The sequence below is a fragment of the Cuculus canorus genome, chromosome 2 (assembly GCF_017976375.1).
Source record: "Cuculus canorus isolate bCucCan1 chromosome 2, bCucCan1.pri, whole genome shotgun sequence".
Classification (NCBI taxonomy): domain Eukaryota; kingdom Metazoa; phylum Chordata; class Aves; order Cuculiformes; family Cuculidae; genus Cuculus; species Cuculus canorus.
In genome coordinates this window covers 100020600-100038803 of record NC_071402.1, presented here as the reverse complement: position 1 = coordinate 100038803, position 18204 = coordinate 100020600, and the positions used below count along the sequence as shown (strand labels likewise).

The window sequence follows — 18204 nt, the reverse complement described above, 5'->3', positions numbered from 1 at the left end:
ACATTATTAGCCATATCTGCATTATTTTCCTTACTAGTGAAATAAGTGGACATTGTCATTATATCCTCGAAATTAATGAAATGAGGCTGTCAGTCTTGGGAGGACATTTTGACGGCTCTGAGTCTCCAATGCGATGCAAGGTATCCTGGGATATGCATTTGTAATTGTCACAAATCCTTCTTCATAGACCAGGTCAATTTCTTGGAATCTCTCCAGCAGCTCATGGGTAACTAGTTCCAGTCTGAGTAAATTAATATCTAAGCTTTTTCGTAAGAGCTTCACTCTTGCTGCTTCATTGGATTCAGAGTGCCTAAGTTTAGGGCTTGGCAATGAAGCAACATGGCACATGATTTATGTGCCTCTTCTTTCTTCTCTCTACTGCTTGAGCTTGCAGCGCTGATGCAGCATCTCTGCCACGTCATCTTTAATGACTGGTAGGACAGTACATTGACTGGAGAAAAGGGCAGAACTGCAAGGTAGATTAGCTCTGTGTCTCTCCCAAATCTGTATGTAGACTTGCAGTTTTGAGGCAAGAAAGACACCGACTTCAGGAAAAAACAAAAATATGAATAATGGATCTTGTGCTGCTTTGTCGTTCCACAAGGCCCACAGTACTGCTTCTTATTACAGATGATGTCTGGAGATGCAATGGTACACAAGTGACTGCATTAAGTGATATTTTTAATGTAGGTACGCCTCACTGGAAGGGCATTTGTGGTCATTTGGTAACTACTTTTTTAGAACATAGGTGTTGTGTAACTTCTGCGCTATGTGTAAATGTGAGCTGACTAGGGAGAGAGCCTCATGCGGATTGAGTTTCAGCTATCTAACTTTGAAATGGCAGGCTTGGTTGGTGTTGATAACATGGATCACATCTACAAAAGGAAGTGGGAGAGACTTTATGATGCCCAACTTCTACAGCCCCTTCATTGTTCTACCTTAGACACCAGTAGTGCTTGCCACAATTTTTCGTCTTCCTTTAAAGCAAGAAGTATCATTCAGTGACATGAGAGATCACCTGTGTTGAGAGAGACTGAATGGGTGAGGGTGACTCTGATTTTTGAACTGAATCATACAATCATAGAATAGTTTGGGTTGGAAGGGACCTTAATGATCATCTAGTTCCAACCCCCCTGCTACGGGCAGGGACACATCCCACTAGATCAGGCTGCCCAGGGACCCGTCCAACCTCACCTTGTACACCTCCAGGGAGGGAGCATCCACAACTTCCCTGAGCAACCTGTGCCAGGGCCTCAGCCCCCTCATAGTGAAGAATTCCTTCTGTCTAGTCTAAATCTGCCCCTCTCCAGTTTACAGCCATTGCCCCTCGTCCTATCAGTACAAGCCTTTGTAAACAGTCCCTCCCCAGCTTTCTTGTAGGCCCCCTTCAGGTACTGGAAGGTTACTAAAAGATCTCCTTGAAGCCTTTGCTTCTCCAGGATGAACAAGCCCACCTCTCTCAGCCTGTGTTCATATGAGAGGTGCTCCAGCCCTCTGATCATCTTTGTAACCTTCGTCTGGACCCATTCCAACAATTCCCCATCCTTCTTATATTGAGGGTTACAGAACTGGACACAATACTCCAGATGAGGCCTCACAAAAGAGGAATAGAGGAGCAGAATCACCTCCCTCAACTTTCTGGCCATGCTTTTTTTGATGCAGCTCAGGATACAGTTGGCTTTCTGGGCTGCAAGTGCACATTGCCAGCTCGTGTTGACCAGCACCCCCATGTCCTTCTCTGCAGGGCTGCTCTCAATTACATCATCCCGTGTCCTGTACTGAAATCGGGGATTGCCCCTACAAAAGTGTAGGACCTTGCACTTGGCCTTGTTGAACCTCATGAGGCTCTTACAGGCCCACTTCTCCAGCCTGTCCAGGTCACTCTGGTGTGTAGCTCATCCTGTCCTTCCGGTGTGGCAACAGCACTGCTCAGCTCAGTGTCATCTGCAAACTTCCTGAGGGTGCCGTCAATCTCACTGTCAGTATCATTGAAGAAGATATTAAACAGCATTTGTCCCAGTATAGACCTCTGAGGGACACCACTGGTCACAGATCTCTATATGGAGATTGAGCCGTTGACCACTACTGAATATGACCATCCAACCAGTTTCTTATCCACCTAACAGTCCACCAACCAAATCCATGTCTCTCCAATTTCGAGAGAAGGATGTTGTGGGGGACAATATCAAAGGCTTTACGGACGTCCAGTCACATCTGTGGGACCTCATAAGATGCATCCTAAAGTCCTGAGGGCACTGGCCGATGTTGTTGTCAAGCCACTCTCCGTGATATTTGAAAAGTCATGGCAATCAGGAGAAGTCCTTGGTGACTGGAAGAAGGGTAACATTGTCCTCATTTTTTAAAAAGGGTGAAAAGATGACCCTGGGAACTACCGACCTGTCAGTCTCACCTCTGTACCTGGAAAGATCACGTAACAGATCCTACTAGAAGCTATGTTAAAGCACGTGGAGGACAGGCAGGTGATTAATGGCAGCCAGCATGGCTTCACCAGGGGCGAGTCCTGTATGAACAACCTAGTGGCTTTCTATGATGGTAACCACAGAGGTGGACATCTGGGGACTGAGTGCTTGAGATTTAGGAAGTCTGGCAGGGAAGGGAAGACACCAGCGTGGCTGAGTCGAGACCTGCTGAATTCCATGAAGGAGCCTCGTTTATGGGGAAGTAATAGAGAACTTTGCTCTAAGTGTCTCGCATAAGTTTCCTGAGCCTCTTTCATTCCAGCAGCTCTGTGGCTGATCAGCAATTTCTCCAATGATTTCTGATTACAAAGAGGAAAACTGTGTATTGTTTCACTCATGTATCTGCTACACTTGTAGTCTTCTAAAAGTGAGGATAGGCTTCAGCTCTTTTTTTTCCTTTGTGAGCCTAGGGACATTGTTTTGGTTATGTTTCTGTAACCCTTACAAAATATTTTTGGTTTTCTGAAAAAACTGAGTATTATTACTATAGGGGTCTTATTGTCTTCACTTGCTGCAGAAGTCATTTGATCGGAAAAACAAGCTTACCCAGAGCTTTCAAAGAGACAGTTTACTTCCTGTAAAAGTTGGAAGCTGAGTTTTCATGTTTGAGTTCAGTCTTTTTATTGGTTGAAAGTTTTGGGGGATTTGTTGCAGTTCATCACTTCTATGGTATTTCTAATCTTCTAGTTCGCTTATTATTGATTCTTTGTGATTTTTTAAAACCATTTTTCTTCTTTTCCATTTTTTCTTTTATCCAGTTTTCTTCCTTTTTCTCCCTTTCTCCTCTCTTCACATCTACCTATGAGAGTCCTTCAGTGCTCACAAAAGAGATACAAGTAGGGAAGGAAGATATAGTGAAATAAATGAGAGCGGGGAAGTGGCTGGGCTTTGCTTGTGAGACGCTTTAATTCAGTTTGTGTATTGGAGAGAGTGAAGCATACATGATATTTGTTATATCACGTATCTTTCATACTACAACAGAACTGTGGAAAATGAGATTACTTGAGAATTGTTGGAATTACCAGTCTTTTTCTCTGAAGTGACATTTCTACTGGTACTTCAGAACCTTCTCTCAAGCAAATATCAGCTATTTCTAGCCAATTGCTGCCTCTATGAAATGAGTGAATTTCTTCAAAAGGGCGAGAGCAAGACTGCTTTAGGAACATCTTAGCTTTTAACAAGTCAAAAAGTAGTAATTATTTTTTGGTAGCGACATTTGCCATAGTATTTACTCAACATTAGTTAAAATCTGTCTTGTATGTAGGTTGCAAACTGGGGAGAAGCTTCAGATTTTATTGTCCGTCAAGGTACACTTATTCAGGTTTCCATCCTCAGCTGGCGATGATTGGTTTGTTACAAGATTTGTACCTGTGGACATAGTGGATTGCAGAAAAACTGCATGGGAGATGCGTTTTGTTGACCTCCAAAAAGTCATGCATTGTGGGAGGACACAGGAAAAGTAGTCTAAGTAACTATCATCTTTATGCATCAGCTGTTCCTTAAGCAATGAATTTTGGGGCACATATATGAAGACCCACAGGATCTGAATGCAGAGCTTTACCAGAAAACACAAAAGTTAATGTTTGCATCCCTATATATAATGCTTGTTTAATTCTTGCATATGATAGAGGGTTCCATTGTTTAAATCAATACTGAACTGTGTCTGTCTCAACCAATGAAAATCCTGTGTAAAGTGTGTTCATAATACACCGCTGTGCTGGGTTTGCATGGCAAGGTTTTGGAAGCTGGGCAGGAGGGGGCTACATGGGTGGCTTCTGTGTGAAGCTGCCAGAAGCCAGGACCACTGACTCTGGAGCAGGACCCACCTGCTGCTAAGGCTGAGCCTCTCAGCAATGGTAGTGATGCCTCTGTAATAACTTAGTTAAAAATGGGGGGAAAAAAACAATGAAGGGGCAGCAGCAGAGAGAGGGGAAAGGCTTGAGTGGGATGCATGTCCCTGCTGCTTCCCCCCCACCTCCCAGCCTCTGATCAGGCTGCCAGGGCTCATTGAATGACTTGGGCCTGTCTAGCCTGGCAGATTGGTGGAGAGAGAGAAAAGGTATGTGGGAGGAACAGCCCTGCAGACACCAGATGCGAGAGAAACAACTATGCAGACTAAGGGCAGTGGCAAAGGAGCGGGAGGAAGTGCTCCAGATACATGAGCAGAGATTCTCCTGCAGCCCATGGAGGAGACTATGAGTGAGCAGGCTGTCACCCTGCAGCTCATGAGGAGTCCTGGTGGATGTCCACCAGCAGCCTGAGGAAAACCCCACACTGGAGCAGACGGAGGCTCACAAAGGAGACCAGGGCCACATGGAAATCCATACTAGAGCAGGTTGTGGAGGATTGCAGCCCGTGGCAAGGACTCATGTTGGAGAAGTCCTTGGAGAATTGTTTCCTGTGGGAGAGACATTATGCTAATGGTTTTGGTTTTACCATTTATTCCTTTTTATATTATGCTGTCAAATTGAAAATAGAAAAAAGCAAATTTGAGCAGTTTTGTTGTATGAGTTCAAAGGAAGACGTAAGGCAGCAGAAACTTCTAGCAATATCAACCAAGCATTTGGCAGGGGACTGTCGATGAACATGCACCTCAACATTCGTTCTAAAAATTTCATAATGGAAATGAGAGCTGTGAAGATGAGGATGGTCATGGACGTCCTATGATACGAGTTGAGGGCCAGTATTGAAGTGGATCCATGCAAAACAACTCGAGAGGTGGCAGGGGAACTAAACATTGACCATTCAACAGTTGTTCGACATCTGCACCAAACTGGAAAATCAAAAAAGCTTCACAAATGGGTGCCACGTGAGCTGAATGAAAATTAAAAAACAGCCATTACAAAGTCTGTTCTGCATTTCTTTTGCAATTCATTTCTTGATTTCATTGTGACATGGGACAGAAAATGGATGTGAAACACCAAAACAGTTCCTCAAACTGAAGCTACATCAAAAGAAGGTTATGGTCACTGTTTGGTCAGCAAGTGGAATCATCCACTACAGCATCTTGAATCCTGGCAAAACCATCACAGCAGAAATCAACAAAACGCACAAAGAACTGCAGTGTTTATGTCCAACACTGGTCAGTTGAAAAGGACCGGTTCTTCTCCAGGACAGTGCCTGACCACATGTTTCACAAATGCCTCTGTGGAAGTTGCACAAACTGTGCTACAATACTTTACCTCACCCAGCTTAGTCACCAGACCTCTCTCCCACCGATTGCCGTGTCTTCAAGCATGTCAACAACTTCCTGCAAGAGAAGGTTTTCCACAGCCAAGCAGCAGCTCAAAATGGCTTAAAAAAATTAATCAGTTCCAGGACTCCAGTGTTCTGTGCTACTGGAATAAATAGACTTGTTTCTTGTTGGCAAATATGTATAGATTCTAATCACTCTTATTTCTATTAATACATTTTATTCTAAGTTGAGATGTACTGCTTTAAAGTTGATAGTTAAAAATAGCAGTTATTTTTGCACGAACCTAATACTGTGTACTACACTGTCCCTTCTGTTCTCTGAGTGTATGTCAGTTTGCAGCTTTAGATTGTTCTTTAATTATACAAGCTTTGAAAAGATAGAGTGGTTGCTTAACTAATTAATCAAAAACACATGTGAACAGACAAATTATTTAAATAAATAAAGCAAAACTAGAAATCTAAGAGAAGATAGGTATTTCAATGTGCAAAGAAACTGCATAAGGGAAATTACAGGAACAATTAATATTGAAAACGTAATATATATGTGGTATATGTGACTATATTGTCTTCTTGTATCAATTGTAAGCATTCACTTAATTTCTTTTATTTTAAGGCCATGGAACATCATTTAATATAGATTGTAACGTATGTTCATGTTTTGCTGGGAACTTGGTGTGTTCTACGCGTCAGTGTCTAACTGAGCACAGTTCAGAAGATGAACGTCGGAAGTTTACGGGTAACTTGCCAAACTGTGGAAACTATAAGCTTAATATTCTGAAGTGTGAGGATTAGCTTCTAAATTCTTTCTGTGGTATTAATGGAAAATAACTGATAATTGTTATTAATGTGTTCTTTTAACTATTTGGACTCATGTCCAATCTGCACTTCAGAATAAACACATGCCTTTAGAAAAAAAAAAAAATTAGTATTAAAAAAATAAAACCTCAGGTAATAGGTAAAAATAGGCAGAGACAGGGTAATGCCACTAGGAACAAGAGGTAAGGAGTATGGAGAAGAAGTGGAGAAAGTGGAGTAGAATTAGCAAGGAGGCAGGACGCAAACTTTCCTTCTTATTGCTTATAAGTGCATATGTGCTATAGCATTGTTAAATTACAGGAGGGAGGAAGTGACTGAATATATGGCATATCTTAGTATTTGCTGCAAGGCAAAGATAGCTTAGTGATCACTTCTGTATCTTCTGTCATAGAAAGTAAGCATGCACCAAATTCCTGTTTTGTGTGTTGCTTTCACAGGTTTACCATGTAACTGTGTGGATCAGTTTGTGCCAGTATGTGGTCAAAATGGACGCACATACCCAAGTGCATGTATAGCTCGTTGTGTTGGGCTCCAGGACAATCAGTTTGAATTTGGATCATGCATTTCCAAGGATCCTTGTAACCCTAACCCTTGTAATAAAAATCAGAGGTAAAAGCAGAATATATTTTTAAGCTTTTCTTTGGCATCATCTACTTGTGAATCAGATTTACTTTGAATGTGTTGATATTGTAACATTTTACTTTTTGAGTACTTCAGTAAAAGTAACCACTTGAAGTAACTTTTTATTTACCATAGTTAGTAATGGACTGTAATAAGTGCCAGTTCTTTGTTTTGTTTATGTAGTGCTACATCATTTAAATTCATTTATGCAGATCTCAGTTTTAGCAATAAAAGATCATTAATGTATACTTTCAAAAATGGGACAATCAAATTTTGCCAAATTTTGTTGAAATGGCAGTGTAATTTTATTAATTTGTTTCACACCTTCTAATAGCAGTTAAAAAAGAAACCCACATCTGAATTCAAGACTTGGATTTAGTCTTGCTTACTCAGTTAATAATCTGTGCATTTGTCTCTGAAATTTAAAAATATTGAGCACTGTGGAAGGGTTGAGTTTCTCTTATGAACTCTATCTGTACAGTCTCTGTTTTTTCAATGTCAGAAAAAAAAACTGTATAGACAAACATATTAGCACAAAAATATGCTCTATACTACTGTCAAGAGAAAAGAAAATCTGACCTGTCTTACAAAAATCCAAGTCCATAACTCATAGTATTTGTCTCTGTCTTCATTTTTTTCAGTATTGTGCAATACTGCAGCCTCCTTTGAATTTGTATGTCTTTCTGTATTGGAAGAAAGCCATGAAAAGAAGTTGTGTAATACTGTCTTTTCTTGAAAACTGATTATAGAAATTTTATTTTTTTCCTTTTTCAGCACTTTAATGCCTTGATTTAGAAAACTGAAAAGAAATCACTGTAGTCCTGTAGCTCTAAAAGTCATCACACAGCATTGAAAACTGGAATTACAAAGCTGCATTCTGGAAATAGACTTTTAAGCTCTTGTATTTTTAATTTGAAAAATATAGAGAGGTTTTTCAGTTTTACCATTTCACTTAGAACCTCAGCTTGGAGTTTCAGTAAAGGACTGTACACAATACATTTTTCTGTATCAGTTCACTAATGTAGCGTAAACTAAGCATCCGCGTTATAGGATGTCTCTGAAGTGTTTAGAATCTATTTCAGACTTTAAAGTCCACTTGTGAAGTGTTTAAATCTCAGAATTTGAGTCTTCCCTAATATAAAAGGAAAATGTGTAATGCATTGGACAGTAGCACTCCAAGACAATAACAGTATATTATACACTATCCACTTATTTTGTTGGATAAATAAAACAATAAAACAATAAATATTATTGCTATTTATGGAAGGAGTAGATTGTTTAAAAAGCCATTTGACCTTCCATCAGTCTCTGACTTCATTAGAGTCATCAGGCTCTATTGGCTCTCATTTCTGTAGCAGAGGTGTCTTGCAGGGCATATGGCAAATGTGTTGCAGATATGACCACAGGTTGTACATGCATAATATAAAGGGGAAAGAATGCTTATTGCTCTGAAGGCTTGAGAGGGATGACATTCCAATAAAAGGAAGTTATGTTAATACTAGATTTTCACATTTGATTGTAGTCATCCCCAAGAGCGGATGTGATATAATATACTGAACCTACCAATCTGGTATTCAGGTAGATATTTGTAATTGAAACCATATTATCTTATAAGTCTTGTTTTCACAAGGAAGAGTGCAACTAGACCTCTGCAATATAATCTTTTCTCTGGCCAGTTCATTGCTTTCATTGTTTTCTCTAGTTTTGCTTAAATATACACTTAAAAAAAATGAAGCTTGGGAGTAGGGAATAAGTTTATCCAAACCTTTTTCAAAAATCCATTGGAAAGTACTCAGTGGAAGGTTAATTTTGGAAACTGTAGTTGCATTCACATACATTGACTAAATGTGGTGTGAACCAGTTTCAGGTTTGTGATGAGACCTGAAACTGGGTATTCATAATATTTCATCACATGTATTTCCTGCAGCTCTGATGAACCATAATTAGCTGTAAAGCACTGGAAAAGATTTAACTGAAAGTCTTTTCTGTGAATGTTTTGAGACTTAAAAAGAAGTCCTATGACATGATACGAAATTCATGTTTTATGCAGGTGCGTACCAAAAAAACAAGTTTGCTTGACTAGTTTTGGAAAGTTTGAATGTAGCCAGCATGAATGTGTGCCAAGGCAGTTAAATTGTGACCAGACACGGGATCCTGTTTGTGACACAGAGAATGTGGAATATAGCAACTTGTGTACTTTGTACCAAAAAGGAAAAAGTTTAGCATACCGAGGACCATGCCAGGTAGGAAGTGGTTCTAGCAATGAATATCAAACCTAATCTGTTCTTTAATGTTCAGTTTTGCAATATTCTTGTTTTTATAGCTTACAAAAATGTTGTCATTGAAAGTAATCCTTTAAAAATTCAATTTTCACTAGTCTAAAAAATTGTCTTCTGAAATTATATTCAGAATTTTGTCAATTGTTTCTCTGGTTTAGTTAACAGTTGTATCAAAACCATTTAAAAGATTTGGTTAGGCTTTCTTGGGGATAATACTCTGATATTTATATTAAGTCGTCCTATATTTTTCATTATTAAAGCTTGCACTGAGGCATGTTTGCAGTATTTAATGCCATTCCTTGGTTAGTTAAATGTTAGTTTTTGGCGACTTGAACTTGTTTTAAATTAAATTAATGCCTAGTCATAAACGTCCTTACTGTTTTGTGTGATTGTGCCCTGGGTTTACCAAGTTTATTTTTCAGAAGCTATTTACAGCTAAGTTGTGTGGGAGACTAGAAAGTCTGTGATATCTTCTTTAATCTGGACTGGATTAGTCTTCATATAAATCCCTGAGAAGGATTGGGATTTGGTTTAGTTTTTCCATCCCACTAACTCCCTACAGTCTTGGTTGAGAAGCTATTTTTATAGCTTACAAGAAAAATCAGGAGCTAGTCTTTTCAAAGTTGCTGGCTTTACTGTTGATAGACTGTTCATCTCCAGACTTTTTCTCAAATTATGAATATTAATTTGAGACCTTCTCTTGGTCTCAACTGGTGGGAATTCTTAAAAGTACAGAACATTTTTTCAGAGTTTTCCTGTGTTATAAATGCTATTGCTCTTTTAACCCACTTATAGGTTCTGCTTTCTGTCTTTATACAATCTTTTTCTTGCCCTTTTTCAGCAACCTCATTAAGTACAGATAATTCTTCTCATTATACATCAGATATCTCATGAGATACTCAGAAAATGTTCAGCTGTTGAACAGTAAGAATTAAAGGAATATTGCATGGCTGTATTTTCTCTCCAACAATTATATGTCTAGTTGTATCCACATTCACAAAATCTTTGACACCGATAGCTTTTAAGTTTTCACTCTTCCTTTTATAGGGAAGATGGCTGCAAGATATGAAACAAATGGAGTGCTCGCATTTACTTGTTCTCTATCTGTTCTGTTGTTAGCTTAGGTGTATAACATAGAAGCTGTAATTGTCTTGTTATGTTAGAGGATATATAGTGTTCATATAACTATGGTGACTTACTTGAAATATTCGTTCAATAAAATATTTAGAAATTATGGATTAAAGAAATTATCGAAGAATTTATGGAATTAGTTGTGTCATTTCACAAGACTTTGGACAAAGTATTAGTCATACATTGTCTGGAAGGAGTCAGCAATTCCATTTGCTTATGTCCATGTTCAGAGGCTTAAGTTTATTGGCATTTGACCTCTTGAATGTGTTGGACTAATATACATGCACAGGTGGGATAGGAAGAAGCAATATTACAGTTTTCTTTGACTTTTACACGTGTTTGAATCAAATGACGTCAGATGTTTTTCTGAGAGAAAATGGACACAACAGATCTATTTTTATAGGTGTAAAGGTCCAAAAACATACTTTTGACAGAGGTGTCTAGTTAGAAATACATAGAATCATAGAATCATTTAGGTTGGAAACTACCTTTAAGATCAAGTCAAGCCATAAACATAACAGTGCCAAATCCACTGCTAAACCATGTCCCCAAGTACCACATCTATATGTCTTTTAAATACCACCAGGGATGATGATTGAACATGTGTGGAAACACACACTGAATTCTAAGAACACCAAAAGACATTGAGATGAATGAATCAATAAAATTTTAATAAGTCATTAAAACATTAATCAATAAATACTATAATGTAAACTAAATTTTTAGTGAAATTCTTGTTTCTTATTTAATACAATTATAGTAATCTTTAATTTAATAAGCAGGTTAGTTTATGACATGGTCATCTCTCTTAAGCATTAGCACAGAACAAAAATTGTTGTTTCGCAAAACATCGCATTGTACGTTTCTCAGATTCCAACTTATGTTTTTCGGTCACCTTCTTTAAGTTCTTATTCTTTGCATTTATTACCGATTCATAAATTTGCAGGTTATTTAGTCTAGATTTCCTACTTTTTGAATGTTTGACAGCATTATCAGCAAATTCTCCGTAACTTTGGTTTTCCTAATGTTAAAACTACTCTGAAATTTTGCCTGTAGCATGAATGTTGTGATCTTTGAAACATTTCCATGTGTTTCAGCCATTTTGCAAGTTGGTGGAACCTGTATGTGGACATAACGGGGAAACCTACAGCAGCGTCTGTGCTGCCTATTCCGACCGTGTGGCTGTTGACTATTACGGACCCTGCCAGGCTGTAGGTGTTCTCTCAGACTACGGTTTTCATACAGAGTGTGCCTTTGTTAAATGTCCCCCGCTTTCTGCTACTGGCTGCAAACCAGTAGTTGCACCAGGTATGTTAATTCATTGTTCAAGTTTACTGCAGGTGGAGAGGGTCTCCAGGCTCTGTGTATAAATGGGTGTATGTTTGGAAAAATATTGTCTTCCATTGTGACTTCGAGGCATCTAAGAGAAAGGATGAAGTAGAGATCTTTACTTAGGGCTAGAACAAGCCAGTATCAGGACTTGGCCAAGCAGTTCTGAAGTGGAAAGGCCTTGGCTTTAGGAGTCATGTTCCTTCAGTCTTTAGAAACTTGCAGCTGTCCCTGTTGGAGTGGTTTGGGAGAAATAAATGAGTTCTGTGATGTCTAGGGTAAAATGTCACTGGGAATCGGACAAGTAATTTTTTGGAAATGGCAGCACAAGTACCACACTGGAAGGCCAAACTGTCATCCAAGTCAAGTTCCCAGAAGAACAAAGATTATATTATTGGAAGGCAGAGTAAGATAGCTTATGTATATACAGTACTGTGAAAGAGAAACACAGTAGGAATAATTTTGCAGTTGTGCTGTTTTGAAGTGTTTTTTTATTGTTTTCACAAACACTTCCCTTATAAAACAGTAACTAATCACAGGTAATGCAGAGAACAAGGAAAGCTCAGTTTTTAGAAAGAAACAGTTTTACGCATTTTTCTCATTCACTGATTTGAAAAAGGCTCCTTTTTTGTGTTCTGTATGATAGTGTTATAGAAGTCACTCTGTCAATATGAAGTGCATGTAATAGATTGAAGGAATGAATTAAATATACAGTCATGGGTAGGAAGTTGAAATGTTAGCCCTTTGGTTTCTGAGATAGTGAGGAAAAACAGTAAGAGAAATATTGCATGCTTCTGCATTAAATGTGAAGCTGTCAGACAAGTCCTTTCACCTCATATTACATAAAGATTCTAAGCTCCAACATGGTATAACTGCATAAATTAGTGTTTGTAGTGTGCATAATTGCTTCGGTCACATCCTAGCTAATTCAGCTCTTGAAATTCGTTTCTGTTTTTTCCTTACCACAATGTATCATCATGAAACAAATGAAAATTCATCTTGCTGCTTCATGTGGATAGTAGTAAATGAGTGTTGAAAGGTGACTGCTTTTACCATTATAAGTATTTTCAACATTAAAAAGTCTTAGACATTGTGCAATTCTGCTATCAAATTGAAAGATTTACTTTGCTTTGGTAGTTTTGCTATATTCAGTCTCATTTAACGTTCGGCTTTTGACCCCTGCTTACTTAAAAGTGAAAAGACATTTGCTGTTATTTCTGAGATTTTTTTTTTTTTATTCACGTAGGAGCCTGCTGTCCGCTATGTGCTGGAATGCTGAGAATCTTATATGACAAAGACAAGCTGGATACCTTTGCAAGGGTAAACAGTTTAATCTTGCCTTATGTTAAATGGTACATGGAAAAGACAAGTTACTATATACTCTCTCCTGAAAAGTTAACACATTATAAAACCAATTATTTTTCAGTGGATAGCGTGTGGTTTGAGGTTTTTTTCTTTATACTTCTTATATTTTCCTTTATTTCTTAATATCAGGTATAGACATTTCATTAAAATGCAAAGCAAAACAGAATTAGAGTAGGCACAAACAAGCACATTCAGGTTTGCAGTTTAAATTACTTGTGATAGGTAAAGACAAACAATATGGAACTGCATCTATCTCATGGTAGTAATACAATGCATATTTGTTATTTATGGCCATTTTGTTAATATTATTCTGCTAACTCAATATTTCCTAATGTACATAACTTAGTTCTGACATTGTCTTATGTTTAAATTTGATTGTTTTACACTTTCTGGGTTATCTAGATATTTGGCACTGATTTTGTTGCTCATCAACTAAAATGCTGGGGCTTAATTAAACATCTCTAAGTTAGACACTAGCGTTGCTGCTCTTTGAAAACCTCCAATGTAAGATCTTCTGATGTTGATTGCCTATCACTGAACACAACATAGAGCCCAGGCTCCCCATGTGGTCTATAAAAGGATTGTCCCTGCTTTTGTGCTTCAATATATGAAACAGAGCAGAGCGCTTGATTTTTGGCACAATACCACAACAAAATAGAGTAATATAATGATAATTATAGAAATCATGAAGCAAAACAATTCATGTTTGCATCTGCACTTGGTTTTTATTTTTTTAAATACCAATGTCAGACTATGTTTTAATGGGGCTATGACAAGAAAATTCCTCAAAGATCTGGTAATAGAAGTGTTGTTTGACACCTCACTAATTTATTCACGTTGGATTTCCCAGATTTCCACTTGATGAGTTCCTGTATCAGTGGTCTTAAAAGAAATGAAACTACAGTAGGATAAGAATGATGGATATCTTGCAGCTAAAGCTAGAAAAGAGATCACAACAGAATGACCAGAAGTCATAAGTGAAGGATTTGTGTTGGTGTCTATACTGTTCAACACTCCAGAATTGACCAGGAAAAAGGGTGAAAAACTTCTAAAGTGTGGCAATCCTTAAATAGACTGAGCATCTAGGATCAAATTATTGTTTGTCAGATACAGATACCAGAATTTTAAGAGCAGAATATATTTACCTGGTAGTTATGTAGTCCTCTTGAAACGTCACATATTCCCGTACATACAGACATATATCTGCCTTCACAAAGGCATAGCTCTTCATTTCTGGTGGCTCTTGGAACAAGTTCTGTGATGGGAAAGAAGTGCCAGCTGGTAGTGCTGCTCTGTCTCTTGTTTCCCAGCATGAGAGTACAAACTGTTGTAATAGATAACCATTTACATTATTTTGAGGTACATGATACGTACACATACTAACCATGGAGGTGGAGAATAGCACATATCAAAACCATCGTTAATTTAAGAAAAAAACTTTTTTTTTTTTTTTTTGCTAGAGATTAGAACTGAGTCGTATTTTAATGGCTGGAACAAGTTTTCTAGCATGACATAAAGTGGAGAAATGTAATTTTGCATACTATCCCATCATCAACAAAGTTCTTTGTTTTATTCCAGGTAACAAATAAAAAGCCTATAACAGTACTTGACATACTTGAAAAAATCCGCCTGCATGTCTCAGTGCCACAGTGTGATGTATTTGGATACTTAAGCATAGAATCTGAAATTGTGATTCTCATCATTCCTGTGGATCAGAACCCCAAACCATTGCAGGTAGACTATGTTATTACTTTGTTTACCCAGCATGGATTTACTTCTTTTTTATATGTGTACACTTCACTATTTTCAATATAGCAGTTCTAAAACTGTACATTTTCCCGTGTAGTGCATATGTGGGGATTTCTCTAGTGAGTTGGATATGAATAGCTACTATTATGGATGGTAAAATGGGTCTTGAGAATCCTGCTTTTCTGATAAGAGGCTTTTGGATGTGGGTAAATTAGAGGGGGAGGTGAAGGAACGCCAAAGATAGAGTGGAATGATTTTTAAAAAATTAATATAAGGCAGAATCCTGAACTTTCTATAGCTAATATAATGGAAACATTTTGATACCATATTAATACATTGGGCATACCTTGATGTTAAGCACTAGTTGGTACTGAAGAGGACCTGTTGATACTATTCTGAGACCATTCTGGTTTTGATATTCCTTTCTACCTGGTGACAAAATGTGCTGGGAGATCCCAAAATGTCATTACTACTTGAAAAGGAAATAACATTGCAATTGGCTGCCCAGCTTGCTGTGTTGTAGCTAACGCATGCTAGCAAACAAGAGCCTAACTCTCACAGTACTAAACCTAAAGGTAAACTGAAAAATGGGAGTTCAAAGTTCTTACAGATTTTTCTTAGGAGCAGTTCAAAGCAATAGGAGCAAGGCTTTGTCTATGTATGGCATTATTGTTGTCGTGGAGCTGTTGCTTGGGTTTTAATATCTGCTTGTTAACCTGTGCAAGACCATTGAGGATATCTTCTCCCTGTTAAAAGGAACGTATTTCTTTACCATTTTATAGTTGTTCTAATAGTTTTGCCTAGCCATGCTGACACCATTTTATAATGAAGTCCCTTTGGAGGTGAGATGCTCTGATTCGTTCCTTTACCTGACATATTCATGTGCACTAGAATAAAATGAAGGATTTAGCTTTGAAAAGAAAGAGGAGAGAAAACCTGCCCATAATCTTTGTCTGATCTTTTACAATACAAGCAGAACTCAGGCCGGTTTTATCCTTGTTTATTTTATATTGATGGCTGCTTCCCGTTTCCATTTTATTCCTACAATCTAGGAATTGTGTGGTCAGTATTGCTTCTGGGGTGGGCTACAGTTATGGGATAGTGTTAGGGAATAGAATCAGTGTCATAAACTTGCAAGCTGCAGTATCAAATAGGGTAGTTGTTTCTCAGGAGGATATATTGTGTGTATGTTTTTTGCCCATGCTACTGGAGCAATCCAGTCATCTCCAACTTCTGTCTCCTCCTTTAGCAGAAATAGCCAAAATGTTACCAGGACTTAAGAAACAAAGTTTTGAGCCATGCCAGTCTGGTCAGCTCCCACTCCACCTGCAGCGGGTGCTGTCAGACTCCTGGGGAGAGAACTCTCTGAAATCAGGGAGGCCACCTGAAAACAGGGAGGAGCTGCTCATCCCACTGGTGACACCTGTTGTTGAGCTAGAAGTTCCTCAACTTTCAAAGCTTTGGGCATCTAGATATTAAGTTTGTGAAGTTAAAACATCATAAGAGGTAGCTTTCCAAAGCTGTTAAGGAGACATATTACTATAGTGATTCCTAACTTGCATTAGAGGGTAAGGTGGAAAAATTGCATTTTCTAACATGAATTCATAAGTATTATTATGTCAGTAGGGGAATGGAAACCTCCATTTTCTCAGGTTTTTCTATTACTTCCATTCTTCTCTTCCCTTCCCATAAAAGAAATCGGTTTTTCCTGATTGGGAAGAAAAAGCCCAATAAGTAGAAAATCCTGATTTTTCCACTGTTGTAGACTTCAAGGCAGTATTTTGGTCAATCAGGAAGTCAGTCCTCAGTTTTAGAGGTACTTACTTTAATTACAATATACTGTGAGTTCTTTGGCATCAACATTCAAAACATATCACCCTGCATAACTCTTTCCCTTTTGCTGTTACTCAGGGCTTCCACGGTATTTTTCGTAGTAGTAAAATCTATTATAAGAGTTTTCTAAGAAATACTCCTCAAAATTACATAAATCTTATGTGCTGATGGGAATAACTCAGGTTCCCTTTCCTGAATTTTGCTGTCTAACAACACTTTTGCGTTGGCATTCTACATGGCAAGAGGGTAAGTAATAACTTTTTTTTTTCCTTAGATTGAAGCCTGCAATAAAGAAGCAGAAAAGATAGAGTCGCTGATAAATTCAGACAGCCCAACATTAGCATCACATGTACCACTGTCAGCTCTAATTGCATCTCAAGTACAAGTTTCATTTAGCATTTCTTCTCCTTCTGTTAAAGTGATGCCTATTCTGCACTCCCTGTTCATAAGCATTTTATTCACCTTGTCAGGATTAATATATTATATATAACTGTGTAGAAAATACATATGAGTATTGAAGTTGGCTTTTTTGCGAAGGACATTCAGAACTGGTGATCACTGAACCACAGAACAAAAATTGTAGAAGATTTTATGAACTTAATATTTTTCAATGAAGAACTAAAAGTATTTGTAATAACGTGAGAAAGATGATTCTTCTGCCCACTACTAGTCAGGTAACTGTTTCAGCACAATTAAATTGTTTTCCATTGATCTTGGAAACATAGTCCGGAAGGTTCTGACATTATGGATTTATGATTTTTGTGAGAAGGGATCTTAGAGGATTTTTTTAGCAACGAACAAAACAGTGTTTTGAGTATATTAAAGAATGTTAATTTTATATTATTCAGATGAATACCAGTGACAATGAAAAGCATGCACCTATCTTAAACATCATTTTTGGAAGAAACAAATTGCTGCTACTTAATTACCTTACCAAAAACTTAAGAGTTTATTCTCATGTAAATATGCTTTCATATTTTATTACTAAGAACACTAACTAGCCCTGGGCCTATTTCAGTAGACATCTTTACTTGGACTAGTGAAGAGTTGCAGGACATTGGGCTCAGTGCTTGTAAAATGACAATCAAGCTCTGTACTAGTACCTGACTTCAATGAAGAAATACATTCTTTTTATAGTTTTATACATTTCAGAATCTCAGATGCAAAATTATAAAGAATTTCTGTATCTATATTTAAGTGCCATTTAAAATATTGCAGTAATTGCATGTTATCTAATGAAATTGATATTTTAAAAGTTTATACAAACAGTATGTTTTATTACTTATTGTATTTTATGCACCTGACCTTAGCCTATGTGAAGTATTTTATATCAGTATTATTATAGCCAACATTTGAAGTATATACAGGAAAACTTACTTTTGCCAAAATGCTGAACTTTGAAAGAA

At 37.7% G+C, this 18204-nt stretch overlaps 1 protein-coding gene across 1 annotated transcript in view; it reads left to right on the top strand.

Annotated features, from left to right (window-relative positions):
• The window catches only part of RECK (reversion inducing cysteine rich protein with kazal motifs), a 56161-nt gene extending 38723 nt beyond the window's left edge, over positions 1 to 17438 (top strand). Inside the window, 10 exon segments of the mRNA XM_054057115.1 lie at positions 3745 to 3755; positions 3757 to 3880; positions 3883 to 3939; positions 6289 to 6411; positions 6929 to 7100; positions 9163 to 9355; positions 11620 to 11830; positions 13098 to 13171; positions 14795 to 14950; positions 17073 to 17438. Of these exon segments, the coding sequence (XP_053913090.1) occupies positions 3745 to 3755; positions 3757 to 3880; positions 3883 to 3939; positions 6289 to 6411; positions 6929 to 7100; positions 9163 to 9355; positions 11620 to 11830; positions 13098 to 13171; positions 14795 to 14950; positions 17073 to 17288 (1337 nt within the window). The 3' untranslated portion in view covers positions 17289 to 17438.
• The last annotated feature ends 766 nt before the right edge of the window (positions 17439 to 18204 follow it).